Raw genomic sequence first — 22806 nt, 5'->3', positions numbered from 1 at the left:
AAGAAAGAAAGAAAGGGGGTAGAAAGAAAGAAAGGAAGTAAAAAGACAGAAAAAAAGAAAGTAAAGACAGAGAAAGGGGGTAGAAAGAAAAAAAGAAAGAAAGAAAAGGAAAGAGAAAGGGGGTAGAAAGAAAGAAAGAAAGAAAGAAAGAAAGAAAGAAAGAAAGAAAGAAAGAAAGAAAGAAAGAAAGAAAGAAAGAAAGAAAGAAAGAAAGAGCAGATAGATAGATAGATAGATAGATAGATAGATAGATAGATAGATAGATAGATAGATAGATAGATAGATAGATAGATAGATAGATAGATAGATAGATAGAGGTCCTAAACATTTAGTTTATAAAGTGACAGCTGAGCCGTAACGTGAGTGACGCTGTCTGGGTTCAAGTACAGTAGAAACATCTACATCTCTCCGGGGCGCTGCTCCACTTCCAAACTCAGGAATCAATAACAACTTAACTTCACTGTTTCTGGAACAAAAGTGGCTCCTTTTTTTCTACACCTTCACCTTCTCCCCTCTGTGTTTTGAAGTGTGAAGGCAGCGGGTCCTGGAGGACGTCGACCTGCTCCTCTGCTGTCTGGGCTCAGAGCTCAGAGGAAGCCTCCAGTCCTCTAAACACACGCCTCACACCTTCTCTTTTCTTTTCTTTTTAATAACATGATACCAAAAATAAACTGTATGTTGTTTGTTGTAGAGCCACAGTTTCATTGAGGATTTTTACAAACAAAAAATATAAACAACACTTATTTCTTTAGTTTAATTTAAAGATCTAAAAGTTATTTTATTTTCTACTTTTTAATGTGTTATTAATCAACATCTCTCCTCATCCATCCACCTGACAGATGTGGCTCATCCAGATGTTGATGGCACAGATTATTATACAGGTATCTTTGGCTGGTCACAATAAAAAAAGAAAGAAAGAAAGAAAGAGAGGGGGATAGATAGATAGATAGATAGATAGATAGATAGATAGATAGATAGATAGATAGATAGATAGATAGATAGATAGATAGATAGATAGATAGATAGATAGATAGAGAGAGAGAGAGAGAGAAAGGTAGAAAGAAAGAAACAGACAGATAGAGAGGGGTAGAAAGAAAGAAAGAAAGAAAGAAAGAAAGAAAGAAAGAAAGAAAGAAAGAAAGAAAGAAAGAAAAAGACAGAGAAAGGGGTAGAAAGAAAGTGGCTACACACAGTTCCTTGTTATGTCATCTATAGGAAATAATTTAAATGAAGTGTTTTTTACTTCGATTAACCGTCGTTATCAAACTCAGGTTCACATTAAAAGAGAACAGGAAACAACATCCCTGCTTCAACTTAAAGTGGATTTTAACAGTTTAAAAACAAAAATGTGTTTTCTTTTCTCTCCACTTCTCCCGTTTGTGTGACTGTGTGAGCATCTTGGTGTTGATGTTGGTAAAAGATAAAAGACACTCCTATAGACCGATTCGCCTTGTTGTTTACAACTACTTCCGGGTAGAAAACCAGCACGTAATTTGAATGAGAACAGTAGTAACGAACGAGAGTTTAGCTAGGATATATTTTTCACGCCCTATCACTGTTTAGACAAATCTGAAACGATTGAAGAAACATTACTGTACTATTTCTGTGTGTGTGTGTGTGTTTTGTGTTGCTATTGTATTTATTCAGTTTGGGGGAATCACGGTGTCTAGAAAGCATCAGTGGCTCAGCTGACAGGGACAGCTAACGGCGGCTAGGCTAAGCTAACGGCAGCAGCTAAGCTAACTGCAGTAGGCTAACAGCAGTAGCAAAGCTAACGACAGTAGCTAAGCTAACATCAGGACGTCAGCTGTTAAAACCCTCCCGTTGTCGGACACGACATGAAACTACTCCAGTTAGCTCAGTCATGTTGTAAAGTCCACTGGAGAAAATATTTTTTCATGGACCGTTTATGGTTATTAAAGTTAAACAGACCGCCGGCTAATCTATGATAACCATGACTAATTACAAAAACGTGCACACATAAATAGTAATGTTTGTCTAATTATTGGTTTTATAAACCTTACAAACATCAGATTAGTCTAAACGATGATGGTGAGGTGAAAAATGAGATAGCGAAACTCTCTTCTGTCACTATATTGTTATGATGCTGGTTTTCTACCCCAAAGTAGTTGTAAACAACAAGGAGATTCGTTTTATAACCAGCGGAGAGAAGACATGCTACTGTACAACTGCTGCAACACTTTCACTTTCTAAAGCTAAATAAATAAAATGAGTCTGTTGCAGTCAGACCTGGTGCACTATGACAGAAACAACAGGTGAGGAAGGAAGGAAGGAAGGAAACGTGGGTGAAAGACTCAGCGACCTGAAGAGCTGAGGAGGCAGAGAGAGGGTTAAAGGTTAATGGATCAGTTAGTTAGAGAGGAGGAGGAGGAAACAGGTGAGATCTGACTGGACACTAGGGTGAAAACATGCCAGAAAGAGAAGGAGGGAAAATCTGAAATCCACTCCTTCGTTCCCATTTTATCATCAAACTCTCTGATTTTATCATTTAAATTATGTTTTGGCCCCTTTGCATTTTGCATTAGTATTATGTCATTTTAAATGATGTATTGCACTCAAATTATGTAGCACAGTATTTAACCTATGTCTAGGTTGCTCCTTTTTGCACTTGTAGCGTATATTCTATTGTAGACATTGTAGGATACTTTTTATCATATATTTCCTCTTGGTAATCTATCTATCTATCTATCTATCTATCTATCTATCTATCTATCTATCTATCTATCTATCTATCTATCTATCTATCTATCTATCTATCCCCCTCTCTGTCTTTCTTTCTTTCTTTCTTTCTTTCTTTCTTTCTTTCTTTCTTTCTTTCTTTCTTTCTTTCTTTCTTTCTTTCTACCCTTCTCTATCTCTATCTATCTACCTCTTTCTATCTATCCACCCCCTCTCTCTTTCTTTCTTTCTTTCTTTCTTTCTTTCTTTCTTTCTTTCTTTCTTTCTATCTATCCATCTCTCTCTATTTTCTGTAGGGAAGTAAATTAAATCCTCCAAGTCCAAGAGACAAGACGGAGTCAGACTGAATGTAGGAGAAACCACAGGCAGTGTGTGTGTGTGTGTGTGTGTGTGTGTGTGTGTGTGTGTGTGTGTGTGTGTGTGTGTGTGTGTGTGTGTGTGTGTGTGTGTTGGATGATGTCACATGACCTCAGCAGCTTCCTGTATGATAATAACAAGAAGAAGACTTGTCTGTACCTTGTCCTTCTCCCTCTGGATGGCGTTCTCCAGCTCGTCCAGCTTGTGCTGCAGCTGCGTGATGACGTCCGTCTCCGCCTCCATCTGGTCCAGCTCCGCCTGCCGCTCGCCCTGCAGCAGCGCCCGCTCCATCTCCGCCTGCGTGGACAAGCAACGTGTTGAATACAAACAACACACAGATACAGTAAAGCTACCAACATTTCTGCGGTCTGAGTTTTTTCTTAAGAAACTTCAACTTGAAGGAGACATATTTTGCATATTTTACTGCTTTTTTCTGACCGTTGTGTCAGTCTTGAGCACCTACAGAGGAGTTCTGTATGATCCTCAGCTCCTAAAACTCCTTAGTTGTCTCGTACAGATGTCAAGAAAGGTCACGCTGTGCAGCCACTTGGTGAAACGCTTTGTTTTGGCTCAGGTTGTGCAGCTTTGCAGAGGTTCAGCATGGACATGTGACATTATAACACTGTGAGGATGTTCTAACAGCATGACACGTCTCCTTCAAGAAGGAATTTAATAAAATACTTCAGAGGAAATGGGTGAATAAGGCCCAGTAAGTATCCTGCACCACTCTCTCTGTCCTCTGTCTCTGTCTCTACCTCCTGTTTGGACTCCTGCAGCTGCTGCTCCAGCTCCATCAGTCGTGTTTTCAGCTCGTCGATCCGAGCCAGGACTCGAACCCGCTCGTCCACCAGGTAACCCAGCTCCAGACGACCGGAGCTGCCCGAGCTGGACGAGTCCTCGTGCTGCAGGAGCCAAGGAAATACAGATAAATAAACAGAGATAAACAGATTAAATGAGGTCAAGGAGGCTTTAACATGATCTTCTCTTCTGTTTATTTTATGTTTTATTGTTTTAAATTCCATAGTTTTTGTCTCTGGTCTAAATGAAGTCAGACTTTTAAAGACTATTCATTCAAATTAATTCAGATTTACATCATTATGTTGGTGGCTTAATGCAAAAACACTTCTCACAGCAAACACAGAGGAGGAGGAGGAGACTGGTTCATGCAGGAGCTGCTGTAGAAACAGATGAGGAGCAGGAAGCAGATGAGTGTTTGTTGATGAGGCCGATGGTTTGTTCTTCATTAATACAACACATATTAACAGTAATATTCAGATTGTGGATGTTTTAGTTTTTTATCTGCAGGCTGAACCTCCAGGTCCTGCAGGGTCGCAGCCATGAGGAACAACCCTCCATGTCTCTGACAGGGTTTTATATGAAGGAGCAGAAACATAAACAAGCTTTACAGCAGCTGCTTTCATCTCAGGACGCAGGATCTCAGGCCAATTTGTCAAAGTTACGCAGTATTTAACCAACACCGATAATTATTTGATCGCACATTAATTGCAACTTTTTTCTTTTTTCTTTTTTTTGCAAGCTTTCTTTTTTGTTGCTGATGTTCAGTCATGGCTCTGGGCTGAAACATATAGTTATGTGACGCCACATAACAGCAGCTATAACACTGGACGGAGCTCCGTCTCATTCACTTCAGACCGTATCATGAGGCTACTGGTAAATGTTACGATAAACGTAAACACGTCTCTAACGGCGGATCATCATTCTGCTCCGTGGTGAGTTCAAGGTCTCTGTGGTGAGTCGGTGCGTTATGAGACTAAATAAGACTCTTTATTGATCCCACATGTGGGAAATTCTCTTAGCAGTAGCAAGAGTATAAAGGATTTACTATGTACAAGAATATAAATATATAAAAAACAAAACAAAGATATGTACTGTTATGTACAAAAAATATTTAAGTAGACCTTGTGTTCCTACACTAGAAACACAATACACTGAGTTTCTGTTACTTTGAGCAAAAAAAGGGGGGAAAAAAGCACTTAATCACGATTAATTCTGAGATTAATCGCAATTAAAAGTTTTAATTGTTTGACAGCACTAGTTTAAAGTTTATAAAAGTGGAACGTGCATGTGCAGCCTCTTTTTTACAACAAAAACACACTGAATTGTTTAGATTTGCACTGTGGAGACTGTACTGTAAGTTATTATTATATTATAAGTTTTATTATTATTATGATGATCCTGCTGATGATTCAAATGCATGAACTCAGCTCGTGTGTGTGTGTTTTTATTTGTCATGAAATGTGGCGACGGTTTGGACCAAGCATGGTGTTGATGTGTTTCTCTGCTCAGCATCCGTCTGGTTCCTCACTGCAAATATCTTACCAAGAACATTTGTCTTATTTCTAGTCAAAATATCATTTCTAGTCAAAACTAATCTCATTTTACTTAAAATAAGACTCATCACATTAAAAAGTAGCTTGTTTTTAGATTATTTTTTACTTCTTTCAAGCAGATATTCACTTGAAATAAGTGGAAGTTTTTCTTCCTTATTACAAGCACAAAAAACTTGCTTTCACTGGCAGATTTTTCTACTTATTTCAAGTGAAAATTTGTTTGAAACAAGTGAAAATGATCTAAAAACAAGCAAATTTTTAATTTGATGAGTCTTATTTTAAGTGGAAAGAGATTAGTTTTGACTAGAAATGAGACATTTTTACAAGAAATAAGACAAATATTCTTGAAAAGATTTTGAGTTTTTGCAGCGCTCTGGTTTAGAAAAGAGCTCATGCTGTTTCCACGGCGACATGCAGAGCGAGGGAGAGAGAGGCGGCATCGTCCGTGGAGGACGGCGTGCGTTGTCTCTGACCTGTCTGTCTCCATTGTGCAGAGCCGCAGACGGAGACGTCCTCACCTCCTGCTGCGTGCTCTCCGTGCTGCTGCACTCCTCCTTCAGGTTCTCGTCGTCGCTCTCCCTCAGCCGCTGGGCCAGACGCAGCGTTGCCGAGGACGACGTCCCTCCCAGGACGTTCTCCACCGACGGTCTCCGCCCGGTGGCGGCGCCGTCGGGGAAGCCGGACCGGGCCGAGCCCAGAGGGTCCAGACTCTCTCCTTTGTTGTACTCGGCGCAGAGGTTCAGGATGGTTTCTAGCCGCTGCCGCTCCTGAAACACAGAGACAGCCGGAGGTCAAGGGTCAGACGGAGGACGGGAGAGTCGGAACAAGCAGCAGAGGAAACGACAGAAAATACAGTTACAGTTTGTATGCACAAGAAACTGAAGAGTTATTTATACAGAAAGTGTGTGTGTGGATTTAAAATGAATACAATTAGATTTTTTTTATGTGGATTAAAGGTCCAGTGTTGTCAAGGTTTATTGGCAAAATCTGAATATAGGCCTACTACCCATGAATATATTTGTTTAAGTGTATAAACGCTATAAAATAAAATTTGTTTGGTTTTTGTAGCCTTCTATTAGCTGAACGCTAGGTGTCACGGTTTTCCCTCCATTTTACACACAGGACCTTTAAGATGTGGAGACTGGAGCTGAGTCAGATCCAAACCCTAACCCCCTTAGGGCTGCAACTAACGATTATTTCCATTATCAATTAATCTGTGGATCATTTAAACGATTAATCGATTAGTTGTTTGGCCAATAAAATGTTAAAAAATGTTGAAAAATATCAGTCAGTGTTTCCCAAATCAGAAGACGACGTCCTCAAATGTCTTGTTTTGTCCACAAACCAAAGAGAGACTCAGTTTATTGTCATAAAGCAACAAAGAAACCAGAAATATTCACATTTAAGAAGCTGGAATCAGAGAATTTGGACTTTTTTTTCTTTAAAAAACTACTCAAACTGATTATTAGATTATCAGAATAGTTGACGATTCATTTAATAATCGATAATTGTTCGATTAATTGTTGCAGCTATATGCTATAAACCCTGGTTCAGTGGTAAATGTTAAAGTGCAGGTCACAGATCCAGATCCTTGATGTTTTAGCCAGCGCCTCCCAGACTCTGAGTCTGGCGGCTGAAACAACGCAGCCGTTCTCAGACTCTCTGATTGGTCGTCCAGCAGCTGTCACTGTGAGGGGTCAAAGGTCGCCTCTGGGGCTCCACACACAGCGGACCAAGGCCTGGCCCGACGGCGTGTGACCTCTGACCTCTACGTGTCAGCTGCTGTCTGTCTGCGGCGGCTCCGCTGGTCCAGGATCAGACCCAGAGCCACACTGTGATGTTTAATCAGACAGAGGACGGACATGTGGCGCCGTAGCAACGGGAAACAGAGACTGAAGCTTCATCAACATTCATGTCTTTTGTTTTTTGCACTATTCACACATCTCTAGTTTGTTTGTTTTTTTCATTACTCTATTCAGGCTGTATTCACACTGTTTACATTTGTTATTTATTTATTATATATGTCCAACAGTTCCATTGTTGTGTACAAACTGCACCTTGCTGCTGTACACCCCCAATCTGAATATATTTTAATTCTATTCTTGTAAATAACTGTATGTTCCTGAAACATTTTGGTACATAACTATATGTTTGTCTTTTATCGTTTTTATATCTCTGTTTTTGCAAAGGGTCTCTGCAGGTTTCACCAGCTCAAATTTAAAACTTTTTAAGACCACTATGGATGAAATTTAAGACCTATCATGACAAATAAAAAACGTACAAAAGAAATGCGGAGTCACAAAATTAGAAATTGATTGCAATACATAAGTTGCGTGTAGCGAGGGCTCTACCATAACATTTTTCCCAAGGAGCACGCCTAAAGTAAACTATTTGGGGGCACAAAAAGAAATTGGGGAGCAAAATTAAAAAATGTTTATGTAACATATTATTTATTCAATTCACTGGCAACCAACAGGCAGATGGCTTTAAGCCTTGAATAATGTTAAGGGTCAAACGTGACCCATTTTTACACTGGAGAACAGTAAAAACACAAACACTTCACCTTTGGCCTGAAATGTGATGACTTCTAATGTGACCCAGAATAGACAAACATGGAAATATTTCAACTTCTTTAATCAACAGACACGAGCCACAACCTGTTCTGTTCGTTGGATATAAATACAATGACGATAACAGAACCTCAAAACCTTAAATACTGTGATTTTTTGTGTATTTTACTGTTTGTTCCTTTAATAAAACAACAGGTCATGTTTCAGTGTCTCACCTGGTACAGTGTGTACCATGCAGACTGTCCTGGCAGCACTGACATGTATATATACACACACATATACTGACTGTATATATAAATATATATTTATTTATAACTCTTATCTGAAATCTTACGTCCTCAGTTTACCGTCTGTGTCTTTCACTATGAATAAAGACTAAAAATGTCCAAAATAGAGCAGAGTGGAGTCGACGCCCTGGAGGATTAAATGTTCTGTTCCTTCTGAACAAACTCAGAGTGGACGTCAGATGTGACGCTAATAACTTCATGATGAAAAAAAAAAAGTTATATCCAGATGTTTTACTGGTCCGACAAGCAGCCGGAGAACGAGTTGGAACAGTTTTAATGTTGTTACACAACTGAATGAAGCCTGGATTTAATCTGTAGTTAAAAATGTTGGAAGTGTTGTATCAACAGGGTCGACTCTGAACTAATAAATCAACACAACTCCATTAAACCTGAATGTGCTGCTCGTTGTTAAAGGGATAGTTCAACATTTTAGCAAATTGGCCCATTGCCATAATCCCTATAGTCATAGCAGTAGGTTCGTTACCGTTAATTGTCGGTGCAAGATATTTTTAGAACGGCGGAGCAGAGCCGTGAGCTGCTCAGAGCTACGCTACGGAGGCTCATGGGATTTCTTGGTTTCCCTCATCAAACTCATCAAATACACAATCCAACAACTCCACAACACTCTGGTGACAAGTTGTGACCTGCACATTCACCACGCTATGAGATAATAACACAACGTTACCAGACAGAGTTGTTTTAGAGGGATATACAGAGACTGCTGATGCGCGTTTCCTTCAGAGACAGTTTTTCATCAAGCAGTCTCTGCATTTCCCTCTAAAACAACTCTGTCTGGTAACGTTGTGTTATTATGTGCAGGTCACAACTTGTCCACCAGAGCGTTTTGGAGTTGTTGGATTGTGTATTTGATGAGTTTGATGAGGGAAACCAAGAAATCCCATGAGCCTCCGTAGCGTAGCTCTGAGCAGCTCGCGGCTCTGCTCCGCCGTTCTAAAAATAGCTTGCACCGACAAATAAAGGTAACGAACCTACTGCTATGACTATAGGGATTATGGCAATGGGCCAATTTTCCTAAATGTTGAACTATCCCTTTAAGGTGGAAATCCTGAATAGTTCCTCCTTAACAGCAGATAAGAGATAAAGCGGCGTGTGAGAGTCGAGGTCCGCTCTGTGGAGACACTTGGCAACACGAACTCACAAATAAACCCTGTGGCCTCCTGCTGAGGAAGCATCTGCATAATGATGATGATGATGATGATGATGATGAAGATGAAGATGATGATGATGGTGATGATGATGATGATAATGATGGTGAGGAGCTGCAGCTTCTCAACCTGTAATCTGGGACCACGTGGTGTTTCAGTGAGTGGGAGTGAATGGAGAACGAGTCAAAACTTCAAACATTTTCTCCCTGAAGTCCTCCCACTCAACATCTGCTGCCATGTTCACACACACACACACACACACACACACACACACACACACTAAGACACAGAGAGATTAGACCACTCAGCGTTCTCACGCCTGTCTCGTCTCGTCTCTAGGGCCCCCGGGGGGGAATCGAACCTGTGGTGGAACCAGCGACAGACACTCACAAATTAAAAAAACGGAGATGTAGTAAATCAACTCGATTCGTGTTGACATGATCAGCGTGACCTCGTTTCCTCGTGTGGTGCATTCAAACGTCAGAGGAATTTTTATGATCAGAGGCTGAAGAAATGTCTGGAGCGGCGAAGGAACGGCGAAGGAACGGCGAAGGAACGGCGAAGGAACGGCGAAGGAACGGCGAGGTACGATGTGGTACGACAGGTCAGTGTGTTGATCCTCTAAACAGCACAGGACGACTCGATTGGACGCAGTCGTCTGATAGAAACCACCACAGACAGGAGACGTGATGAAGAGACACTTCACCTGTCTGATCGGTGTGTGGTCAGATTTAGCTCAGGAAAGGAGGAAGAGGAAGAAGGGGAAGATGAAAATGAAGAGAGGAGAGGAGAGAGGAGAAAAACTCTCCAACTGAGTCGACCACATTAGCACAAGGACAAACAGAGTCCATTAAAGGGACAACAAGGAGTTTCTATTTGGTTATAAAAAAGTCTCATATTAATGTGGATGAATCTCCGCTACCCACACTTGTTAATGGGCCCATTTTCGATAAATATATTGTTTTGTCTCTATCGTTATTTTGTTATTATTAGTGGTGGTGGAAATGCTGGTCGAGCCGACCAGCGTTTCCTTACTTTCGGTTTCGTGGCGAGTCATGAGAATAACGCCGCCGAATCGCCCTTTATGGTGGGAACTACGACGGTATCTGATCGTCTTCGAACCTCTGACTTTAATTCTTGATGAATGAAAACATGAGTCTGTCTTGCGCCGGTCAAAGAATTTAACGGAGGCTCATAAATGTAGTGTGAAAACGCTTCGCTTTTCCAAAACTCCTCGTTGTCCCTTTAAAACCAGCAAACACAAACATGCCGTCCTGCAGGAGGTCAAACTCCACGGCAACGCTCAGTCATTCAGCCAATAATAATAATAATAATAATAATAATTATTATTATTATTATTATTATTATTATGTAATGATGAACCTGAACGTCTCACACACAAACACAGTTCTTGTCTGAGCTGATCTGGGAACAGTTAAATCTGCCTCCGTGTCATCGCCAAGTCACAAGTCTGAAACCACCGGCAATGTGACACACACACACACACACACACACACACTGTAGAGTTGTCTTTGCTATAAAAAAAGAAAAGAAACACTAGTTCTTCTTCCTCCTTCAGGACGGTCGTTAAATCTGTTGAAACTGTTTGTTTTGGTGGTTTTGTTAAAGGTGTTCAGAAAAGAAAATTGAATTTGAGCCCACTATGGGTCTTAACATTAGTGTAATAACTCATCTATCAGACGATGTAGCACAAACTTTGTGCAAAATTCTATTTTAGAGTAAATCCGGGATGAGCCTCGCTAGCTAAGTTAGCAAGCTATAACGTAGAAAGTCTACTAGCTAACAGTTAGCTACGTTAGCTAAACTCACTTGCACACACACACACACGGAACTCGGTCCCGCCCCAAACATTGAATATCCCGGGCCGCTCGATAACGACCAATCAAATTTGTTTTCCTTACTCAGGTAAACAGTAGAAGGAGGTGCGGCAAACAGGACAAATGGTAATTTCTGAACACCTTTAAACACAACACAACGACACTCTGGTTGTTGAACGTGCAGCAGGTTCAGATGACCTCATGAACTCCTGCTCTGATGTCACACCAACGCCTCTCTCTTCTCTCTCTTCTTTTTACTCTTCGTCTGTTTTCATCCTCCACTCGTCTCCATCTCCTCCTGGTCTCTCTCTCTCTCTCTGCCCTGGGGGCTCTTTAATGCCTCCTCCTCCTCCTCCTCCTCCTCCTCCTCCTCCTCCTCCTCCTCCTCCTCCTCCTCCTCCCTCTGATCAAAGCTGAGTTCTTCCTCTCCAGTGAACAGCTGTGTTGTGTTTTCCCTCCACCTGAGTCACAGGTGTAAACACAACTCTCACGTGGAGGAAGAAGAGGAAGAGGAAGAAGAAGTTCAACATGTTCTTCATCTCCTCACACGTCTGCAGGCGGCTCCGTCTCTGATCCTGGGAGGATTCGTCGCGTTCGAGTCCCAGAGGAGCAACAAACAGAGGAACAGAGGAACATCTCTATTATATTATTATTCTTCTCTTCCTCCTGAGCATCAAACAGCCGCAGCAGAAAACCCTCTGGAACGTCATCATCATCATCATCATCATCATGATAATAAAATCAGCCTGGTGGTTTGACACGGAGCTCCAGATGAAACCACTGGAGTCGTAGCTCCTGGGGGGGAGCAGTGTGTGTGTGTGTGTGTGTGTGTGTGTGTGTGTGTGTGTGTGTGTGTGTGTGTGCGTGTGCAGCCATTTAAACCCCTGAACCTCCTCTTTAAAAACCCCGGAGGCGTCTCACACACAAAGCAGCGACGCCCCGGCTCCACTTCATCACGTCAAACACTTTGTTACGACATCAAAGACCATTAAAGACTCTTATTTTTCCAACACACACACACATACACACACACACACACACACGCTCAGCTGTAGATCATCACAAAGTCTGGAGGACGATGAACCGACTTTCTGTTGTTGAAGAAAGTAAATAAGTAAAAATAATTGAGCTGTGAACAAGGAACTGTGAGATGAGACGAGTCCAGAGAAAACAGAAACGTCTCCGCTGTGATTTACATTCAACTCTGTAAACAGAGAGTAGATTAGGTTTGTCACGATGACTTAATGTTTTCACAATCAACGCCACAATTTTTTAAATCGTACAGGTTCCGAAATACCGTCACTTCCCAAAATAGATGATGTCGGAGGACGCAGTGAGGAGGAATGGAGCGTTACACTGATGCTGCATTCACCTGCAGTCGGGCAGACGGCCGTCGCTAACAAACCAGATGTCATTTTGGTCACAGAAGTCCAGAGAAAGCCGGTAAAACGTGGGTCAGGTAAACAATACGATATCACCATGACAACATATTGTCACGTGTATTGTTCTGCCTCGTGCTGATGGACCACTTGTTTACATAGAGGCTTGTTTATGCCGTTACGTGCAGCGGCTGTCGTCCGTCTGCCATCTGCCCAATTTCACGTGAATGCAGCATGAAAAATACGACTGAGTTGCTTGTGATATACAACCACAAGGCTAGATGGGAGGAATTCCTACACAATGTACCTTTAAACATTTGGTATAGATGACAATTAATGACTTGAATATTTCAAACATTTCTCACAGAGGATTAATACCTGGTCCGATATTAAAGGGACTACGAGGAGTTTCAGAAAGTGAAGTGTTTTCATGCTACATTTCCCTTGAGCATCGGTGAAATTCTTTGACCGGTGCAAGACGGACGAAAGCGAAAACATTTGCCAAGAATGTTTCCATTGATTAAGAATGAAAGTCGGAGGTTGGAAGACGATCAGATACCGTTGTAGTTCCGACCATAAACGATGCCGACTAGCGATCCGGCGGCGTTATTCCTATGACCCGACGGGCAGCGTCCAGGAAACTAGGAAATGCTGGGCGAGTCAACCACTAAATAATAATATCAAAATAACTATAAAGACAAAACGATATATTTATCTAAAATGGACCCATTAACAAGTGGTAACGTAGATTCATCCACATTAATATGAGACTCTTTTAGAACCACAAGCAAACTCCTCTCGGGAAATCTTTAATAGATACTTTGAATATTTTGTATCATATTTTGTATTTTACACAATCATAGTGTTGTGAAATTAATTAATGCAGAATAATGGTGATACCGTGACAATAAGCGTACCAAGACAACCTATATTGTGACGTCCCTAGTGTAGATTTAATAGTAGGAAACATTAACTAGTGTTAATAACCAGAGAGTGGTTCAACCTCTGGAGACTCATGTGATGCTGCAGTCACATGCAGCAGCAGTAACAGGTGGATGTCAGATGCAGCACAGAGCAGCACTTCACTGTGAAGCGTCTCCAGGGGCGTACGCAGCTGTCAGTGCAACATGAGGGGCCATGAGGGGCCATCAGGGGCCCCCTTCACCCCCCCCCCCCCCCCCGAGGAGCCCTGAACATTTGCATGAAAACATTTCCCCTCTGAGAAACGTCTTCTTGTTTCAGAGGATTTTTCAGCCCAATTATGAGGGGAAAAAAAGAAAAAAGAAAAGAAATGTTGTAAAAACTTAAAATCATCATCTCCACCTGGTTCTTCCATTTACAGAGTCATGCAAAACATTTGCACTGTTACATTCTTTTTTTTTCTTCTTGTAATTATATGTAACAATAAAGTACACTTGTAAACTTGTCTGATACCTTGGTCAAAGTTATCTGAGAGCTCAAGTCTCCTGGGTTTCCGATTCTGTTTCAGGCTGCCGCTTTGTTTCCCTTTTTCACTCTGAAACTGTAATATTGAAAAAGAGTGTTTCATGTTTAACTTTTCTACAACTTTTGGATATCATTTCATCTTAGCACTTTCAAATGTAGGTTAAAAACATTTCTCTTTTCATGTGCTTATAGCTGAGCTATTTCTTTTATTCTACTTTTTTATTCTTCTTTGCTCCTGCTTTTAACTCTGTGTTTTTGTTTTTATGCTGTTTTTTTATGTTTTGTCTTAATGTAAAGCACATTGAGTTGCCTATAAATAAAGATGCCTTGCCTTTTGGAGATCATTTCATCTTCCACTTGATGAACTGTTTAACACATTAACACAATTTTTTTACATGATGCCACTGTATCTCCGTCCACTTTGTCCTTTATTCACCAGTAAACTCGCTCCTGGTTAAAGCAGCTCTCAGCTCTCAGCTATGCTGCTTTACTCAGAAACTCTGTAACGTTTCTGAAGCTCGGTGTGAGTTTCCCTTCAGCTCGTAACCACAGAGTCACATGTCGTCCACTGACTGAACACAGCTCACATTATCTGACCCAACCAAACAACCCAGAGAGCAGCCGCTGTTCAAACATATTATCATTCATTATTATTATTATTATTATTATTATTACAGGGTTCTCTCTTGTCCTGGAAAACCTGGAAAATGATTGACCAGTTTTCCAGTCATGGAAAACACACGGAAAATTAGAAAAAAAAGTCAAATGTCCTGGAAAAGCTTCAGACCATTTACCACATCAGCTACCAGAGCTCTGTTTGCCGTTTTCAGACCTAACTAGGGATTTATTTTCTAAAGAAAAAGTGCCTATTGAGAAAACTAGAGACTTTGAGTTGATGAGTGTTTCCAGTGTTGGACCCCATGTTTGTGTTGTTCTATGATAAATCCATAGGAATTTCTAAGCATGTTACTGTAAGAGATTATTGCATAACTCAGAGCCATAGACTGCACACGTTTAAAGGATAATTACCATTTTCTACAATCTGGACCTTATTTCCAGCATAAAATACGATCATTTACTCACCCAGATAACTTTGGTGTTGTTACAAGTCGTTCCGACGAAATGAGCTCCAGCCGAGAGCCGCGTATATCCGTATAATGTAAGTCTACAGGGCAGCGGACGCAGCCTCTAAATAACACATTATCTGCAGAGAAACTACTTCATTTCACCAATATTTTGTTATGATAGGCTAGTGCTATTCCCCTCCGAGCCCGTGGTGGCCTGTTAGATGAGATGACATCATCCAGGTCAGAGGTCAGTGGGTCAACCAACAGACCCCGGATGTTGATAACAGCTAACCCCGGACTCAGAGGGGAATAGCACTAGCATATCATAACTAAATACTGGTGAAATGAAGGAGTTTCTCTGCAGATGTGTTATTTAGAGGCTGCATTCTGCTGCCCTGTAGACTCACATTATACGGATATACGCGGCTCTCGGCTGGAGCTCATTTCGTCAGAACGACTTGTAACGACACCAAAGTTATCTGGGTGAGTAAATGATCGTATTTTATGCTACAAATAAGGTCCAGATTGTAAAAAAAAACGGTAACTATCCTTTAAATCAGACTTCTAGGGCTGAGAGAGGAAGAAACATAGAAACAAAAATGTACAAAATAAGGTACAACTGTCGAAAAGAAGACTTCTCTCCAAGGCATGAACGGCACAGAGGATGTAGAATATGATCAGGTTGTGTTACCTTGACCAGCGCTGCCAGTCCGTTGAGGAACGCCGGCTTCTCTCTGGACAGAGTCAACATGTAGAAAACAGCCTGCTCGCTGCTCTGACCTCGCCTCAGCACCGGGTAACGGTCCATGACACACACTGACACACACACACACACACTCAGTCAGCCAGAATGTGGACGGAGCAGCAGGACGGAGAGATGTTGCTGCTCTCTCTGTCTCTCTGAAGTGGTTTCACAACTGTCTGCAGACAGAGCTACTTTGGGACGGATGGAGAGCAGCAGCCTGCCCCTAACCCCCCCTCCCCCCTCCCCCCTCCATGCTCCAAGTCTTGTGAGAGCTTCCTGAAGTGGGCGGAGTCTCGCTCGCTCGCTTCTGATCTAAGAAAAGAAAACAACTTGACGAAGACGAGGACGAGTTTCAACTGAGAGACGACGGCTGGCGACTGGAAATAGGAGGATAAATTTAATCCAGAGTTCACATATTCATGCAGCGTTCAGTTTAATGGTCGCTATGGTTTCCATGACTGCTGCTGCTGCGGTGGTGTCACTGAGCCTGATCCCTGTGGTGAAGGTCACCTGGACAGAAATAATAACACTGACAACTTATTTATGAGATGCAGTGATGAATTGATTATTTTATTTTTGGAACTTGATTCACTGCATTTTCTATTTTAAAGCAGAAACATGAAACGCTCTCTGATCCTGATTCTGTAAACTCAGGGTTTTTTCTTTAAGAGATCAAACATTTAACTATTAATGAGGGAAATTTATTGTAAAGATAAAATTTGGCTGAGCGCCTAAATACTTAAAGGGATAGTTCAACTTTTTTTTTTAGAACGGCGGAGCAGAGCTGCTCAGAGCTACGCTACGGAGGCTAATGGGATTTCTTGGTTTCCCTCATCAAACTCATCAAATACACAATCCAACAACTCCACAACGCTCTGGTGGACAAGTTGTGACCTGCACATTCACCACGCTGTGAGATAATAACACAACGTTACCAGACAGAGTTGTTTTAGAGGGAAATACAGAGACTGCTTGATGAAAAACTGTCCCTGAAGGCAACGTACATCAGCGGTTTTGCATGAATTTCCCTCTAAAACAACTCTGTCTGGTAACGTTGTGTTATTATCTCATAGCGTGGTGAATGTGCAGCTCACAACTTGTCCACCAGAGAGTTGTGGAGTTGTTGGATTGTGTATTTGATGAGTTTGATGAGGGAAACCAAGAAATCCCATGAGCCTCCGTAGCGTAGCTCTGAGCAGCTCGCGGCTCTGCTCCACCGTTCTAAAAATAGCTTGCACCGACAATTAAAGGTAATGAACCTACTGCTTTGACTATAGGGATTATGGCAATGGGCCGATTTGCCAAAATGTTAACTATCCCTTTAAAAAAAGAAGGAAAGTGTGGAAGTTTTGGTATAAAAATGAAGTTCTATGCTCAAACTTGATGTTTCTGCACTGATCTCAGTAGTTTACAGAGTTTTATTTTACAGTGTTTTCTGATGGAGCCACAGTTTCATTCATTGTTGTACATTAATATTTGCTCTTTATATTTTTTTATTTTTACTGATGTTTTGAATGTTGTTTATTGTGTGTTTCTTGTGTTTGGATGTTGTTTATTGATGATTTTATCTGATGCACGTGTCCTTGAGTGGCTTGAAAGGAGCTTTACTAAATAAAATGTATTATTATTATTTATTCAACTGTGCAACATGAAGTAATTTAACACACAATGAAGACATAAAGAAACTGTGGACTGATCCAATAAACCTGTCAAACTCAGCTCATAATGATGATGAAGTGTTTTTTTAATCCTGCAGAGTGAGAGTCTGTCACGCAGCTAAAAGCTAAAAGCCAAGATTCATTAGACTGTTTCACATTTTCATTGTGTAATTAAACTGTTTCTCTGCATTTGTTCACACGATTAATCATTAATCATTCATTTGTTTTATTTATAATGAATATAATGTGGTGTCTCCATCATCTCTGAGCGCTGTAACACTGATTAAAGGAGATGTGGCGTCGCTGCAGCTCTGAGCGGTTCAATGTCGCCCTCTAGTGGTGAGGACGGATAACAGCAGGAGGCACATCTGCACTCAGGACCCAACTGGATCCTTTAAAAACTATGACAGAAAACTGAAGTAAAACCCTTCGACCAGAGAGATCTGACATTTTTAAACACCGACGACTAATTAAATAACAATTAACAGCAACAGTTTATTTATTTTAAAAAAGCCAAGAAAAATGTACTCCCTTATAATATTCCAAAAACGTTCAAGGAAAGAGAGAGGACATATGAGCTAAGAGGGAAACTTAACTTAAAACAACCAAGAATAAATATACTACATTAAAAAGCATGTGGATTTCTGTGGCGGGAGTAAAACTGTGGAACAGTTTGACAGAGGATCTCAAACAATGCAAAAACATAACACAGTTTAAAAATAGATTAAAACATAGTATGATAGAAAGCTATAAACAGGATTGATTAATTGGGTGTTGATTGCAACTGTAATGCTGTTAAATTATTTCTTTCTTTTATTTTTTGACTACACTTGTTAATTATTGGATAATTATTTCTTTCTATGACTCTGATTGCAACTGTAATACTGTTTATTTATTTTATTTTTTGGCTTCATTTGTTAATTAGTGGATACTTGTTTCTTTCTATGACTCTGAAACCATGAAGAGCTCTAATGGATTTAATGGAATATTGAATTAAAAGGTAGGTATTTATAAGCTAGATAGCTTTTTGATCTATTTATGAATGAATAGTGAACGAATGATGGTGTTATGGAAGGTTGACTGACTGTGATTGATGCTCAACTATGAACAATTTTGTGTAAAAGATCGAATAAACTACAACTAGGCTGCTAATAAAGAGAATAAAAAACGCGGCTCTGATCTGATCTGACGAGTTTTGTGTTACTGTCGTCTCAAGACTGGATTACTGCAGCAAACACACACACACACAGATTTACTGCTGCTGTCCCAGATAAAGAGTCCACTCCTCTTGTCTTATCTGTCCTCACACACACACACACACACACACACAATGATGATTCACACACTTCTCCTGTGCTAAATGCGAGGCCGGTGGTGCAGCAGCAGCAGCAGGTTATATCTGTCAGTCTAGGTGGACAGGTTCGATGTCGGATATATTTGGACATGATCTACGAGATGCTGCTGCTGCTGTGTGTGTGTGTATGTATGTGTGTGTGTGTGTGTGTGTGTGGTGTTGTGTTCAAAGTGCCCGGGTATATTTGGTCTCGCTAATCCTCAGGGACGAGAGCAGAGATGCCAGAACCGAGAGGCAGGAAACACTCGCTCCACGAGTCCAAAGTTAAGTTTAAAACATGTTAAAATAATGAATAATAAATGAATGAAGAAGAGGTTGCTTCTTGTACTGTATAATGTTGGTTAATCCTCATGCAATGATCGCTGGATCGATCCCCAACTGTGCTGACCCGTGCTGCGTGTCAAACCCCGAGTCTCTCTCTGCAGCTTCCTGTCAATTAAAGGCAAAAAAAGCCCCCAAAAACTAAAACGAAGAATAAAATGTTAAAATACTGATATTTTAAAGGGATAGTTCAACATTTTGGCAAATTGGCCCATTGCCATAACCCCTATAGTCATAGCAGTAGGTTTGTTACCTTTAATTGTCAGTGCAAGCTATTTTTAGAACGGCGGAGCAGAGCTGTGAGCTAAATAAAGAGGTAAATGCAGAGACTGCTTCCTGAAAAACTGTCCCTGAAGGCAACGCGCATCAGCGGTTTTGCATGAATTTCCCTCTAAAACAACTCTGTCTGGTAACGTTCTGTTATTATCTCATAGCGTGGTGAATGTGCAGGTCACAACTTGTCCACCAGAGCGTTGTGGAGTTGTTGTATTGTGTATTTGATGAGTTTGATGAGGGAAACCAAGAAATCCCATGAGCCTCCGTAGCGTAGCTCTGAGCAGCTCACGGCTCTGCTCCGCCGTTCTAAAAATAGCTTGCACCGACAATTAAAGGTAACGAACCTACTGCTATGACTATAGGGATTATGGCAATGGGCCAATTTGCTAAAATGTTGAACTATCCCTTTAACTGAAGTGAGGTGAGGAAACTGCAGCTGTTTTTTACTAAATAAAATGAGCAACAAATATGTTTTTGCGTTCTCCTCTGATCTGTTTTCACCTCCAGACCAGAAACAGCTGGACCTTTCAAAATAAAAGGGGAAACAAATAATAAACACTAAGCCTGGTGGAGTTAAAACTGACACGCAACGACGGAGAGACGGCGTCCGTGACTTCCTGTCGAGACAAAAAGACGACAGACACAAAGTAAAAGGTGGAGGATGATGAGGAAGATGATGATGAACTTCCTTTTTAATTTCCACTAAATCTAATCTGAGCCCGAGGGAAAATATTCACAAACTGATTCCTGATATTTCCGTCCTGGTCGTTTTCTACTGGACGACACAAAAGCTCCCTTCAAAATAAGAGCACAAACACACACACACACACACACACACACACACACACTGAGGTGGCTGCTCATTAAAAACGATAATGATAGGAACGATGAGGTCATCTTCAGTGTGTGTGTGTGTGTGTGTGTCTGTCTCACACAGACGACACACACTGAGACTCGCGCTCCATGTGCCAAGTGTGTGTGCCAGGACGGCGTGTGTGTCAGATGGTGGAGAGCAGAGAGGGTTCAACATCCTTCAGCTCCATTCAAATCTGTTTTTTCCTGTCGTCAATGAAACTGATCATGTTTCAGATCTTTAGAGTTGCAACAATTAATTGATTATTAACTATTTTGATAATCTAATAATCGGTTTGAGTCGTTTTTTAAGAATTTTTAAGAATATTTCTGGTTTCTTTGTTGCTTTATGACAATAAACTGAGTCTCTCTTTGGTTTGTGGACAAAACAAGACATTTGAGGACGTCGTCTGGTGGTTTGAGAAACACTGGTTGATATTTTTCAAAATTTTTCAACATTTAATTGACCACACTGCAAAAACTCAAAATCTTACTATGGATATTTGTCTTATTTCTAGTCAATTCTAGTCAAAGCAAATCTCATTAGGCCCCTATACCTAAAATAAGTATATTATACATTAAAAAGTAGCTTGTTTTTAGACACTTTTTACTTCTTTCAAGCATATTTTCACTTGAAATAAGTAGAAAAATCTGATAGTGGAGCAAGTTTTTCTTTCTTATTACAAGCACAAAAAACTTTTCTGCGATTTTTCTACTTATTTCAAGTGAAAATTTGTTTGAAACAAGTGAAAATGATCTAAAAACAAGTTAATTTTTAGGTGATGAGTCTTATTTTAAGTGGAAAGAGATTAGTTTGACTAGAAATGAGACATTTTGACAAGAAATAAGACAAATATTCTGGGAAAGATTTTGAGTTTTTGCAGTGCAAACAAACTAATCGATTAATCGTTTAAATAATCGACAGATTAATCGATAACAAAACTAATTGTTAGTTGCAGCCCTACTGACCTTAGATCTTTAAATCTGAGTAATAACTTTTAACTATTAAATGTTCAGCTCTTCCATAAACACAGAAGAGCCAATAAGAGGAGCTCAGATCTCCATCCATCTTTCTTTTTTTTCTGATCAGATCCGATCTGCGTGTGTCTTATCCACATCGATCTCTATGGTAACAGGCTACGCCCAGAAACAAACAAACAAACAAAACAGACGACAGTGAATTGTAATCTGATTTGAAGCCACTTGTGTTTGTGGTTTGAATCAGATCTCCTGTGGTTTTCCAGCTGTTCAGACGAGAGACATCTGGATCTGATAGCAAAACAACACTGGATCCTACATTTCCCATGATGCATCTCAATATAACTGCTACCCAGACTGGTCCTGTCCATTAAACGACCTTTAACCCTTTGCTGCCAGATGTTACATCACATCTATCTCAGTGATAAGTAGCCTATGATAATAACAATAATGTATAAGGAGAACAGGCTCCTCTGACAGAGATTTATGATCATAACTTTATTTTCCTCAGGGAAAAACTGAGTATAAACAGAAAATATCTGTTTATTTAGATCAGTACGTCGACTGGTATTAAAGTCAGGACATGTTTGATGTCATTTAGTCGGATTTTAGTTAAATTTACAACAACAAAATGAAAAAAAAAAAAACATCCAACAAATCAGTATCAAGCTGTTAGTGTTAAGCCAATGTTGAATCTACTGCACCACATGACAACTTCAGTCCTGGCCTCAAACATTGAAGATCAGCTGAGCTACAGTTCATTCACTGGCTTTTCCCAGAACTTTCAAGTGTTTCTCATGTTCTTGTCTATGAATATTCTCATTCATTCATCCAGGTTATTGTTCTCTCTCTCTCTCTCAAATTGAATCGTAGGCAACTGGACTTGTATTTATCTAGGAAGACATTTTGCCTCTTATCCAAGGGGCTTCATCAGTTCGTACGCATCGGTCTCACTAGTCCGCACCGATGCGTACTAGACAAATACAAGTCCTGTTGCCTACGATTCAATTTGAGAGAGAGAATTCTCATGTTCTTCATCACATGACCAGAACATCTGGACATGAAGATCTGAGATGTGGTTGAAAGCTCTGGAAGAAGTTGGGATCAACTTTACTAGAAAACAAATATTTTCAAGTTGAAACCTCCCATTATCCACCATTATTGATATTCAATAACTTATAATCACATTTAAAGGGACATTGTGTAACTTCTCCTGTTATCTCTTCAGGAAAATCGATTATTTGGTTAAAAAGTCTGTTTTTCATTAATCAGTAATCCCCCCCCATCAACAAACTGAAGTGTTCCTGTCAGCTCTGAATGAGCCGTTCATATCATTCATATCTCCATGGAGCGGGTAAGCTCGGTGCTGCTGCCATGTGGTGTCGCCATGTTTTTACATTCAGTGGCAGCGTGACGGTAGGAAACCACGGAAACTCAGCGGAGACACCGGAGCTGTCGGCT

At 40.6% G+C, this 22806-nt stretch overlaps 1 protein-coding gene across 5 annotated transcripts in view; it reads right to left on the bottom strand.

Annotated features, from left to right (window-relative positions):
* The window catches only part of LOC310995818 (pleckstrin homology-like domain family B member 1), a 143628-nt gene that overhangs the window by 39152 nt on the left and 81670 nt on the right, over nt 1–22806 (bottom strand). For all 5 annotated transcript variants that reach the window (XM_083984959.1, XM_083984961.1, XM_083984960.1 and 2 more), the window contains 3 exons: nt 5927–6175; nt 3813–3959; nt 3217–3354 (listed from right to left, as the gene is read on the bottom strand). In XM_083984959.1, coding sequence (XP_083841085.1) covers nt 3217–3354; nt 3813–3959; nt 5927–6175 — 534 coding nt within the window. The remainder of the gene's footprint in view (nt 1–3216; nt 3355–3812; nt 3960–5926; nt 6176–22806) is intronic.

This window comes from Trachurus trachurus, assembly GCF_905171665.1.
Source record: "Trachurus trachurus genome assembly, chromosome: 13".
NCBI lineage: Eukaryota > Metazoa > Chordata > Actinopteri > Carangiformes > Carangidae > Trachurus > Trachurus trachurus.
This window is presented reverse-complemented; position numbering and strand designations above follow the sequence as displayed.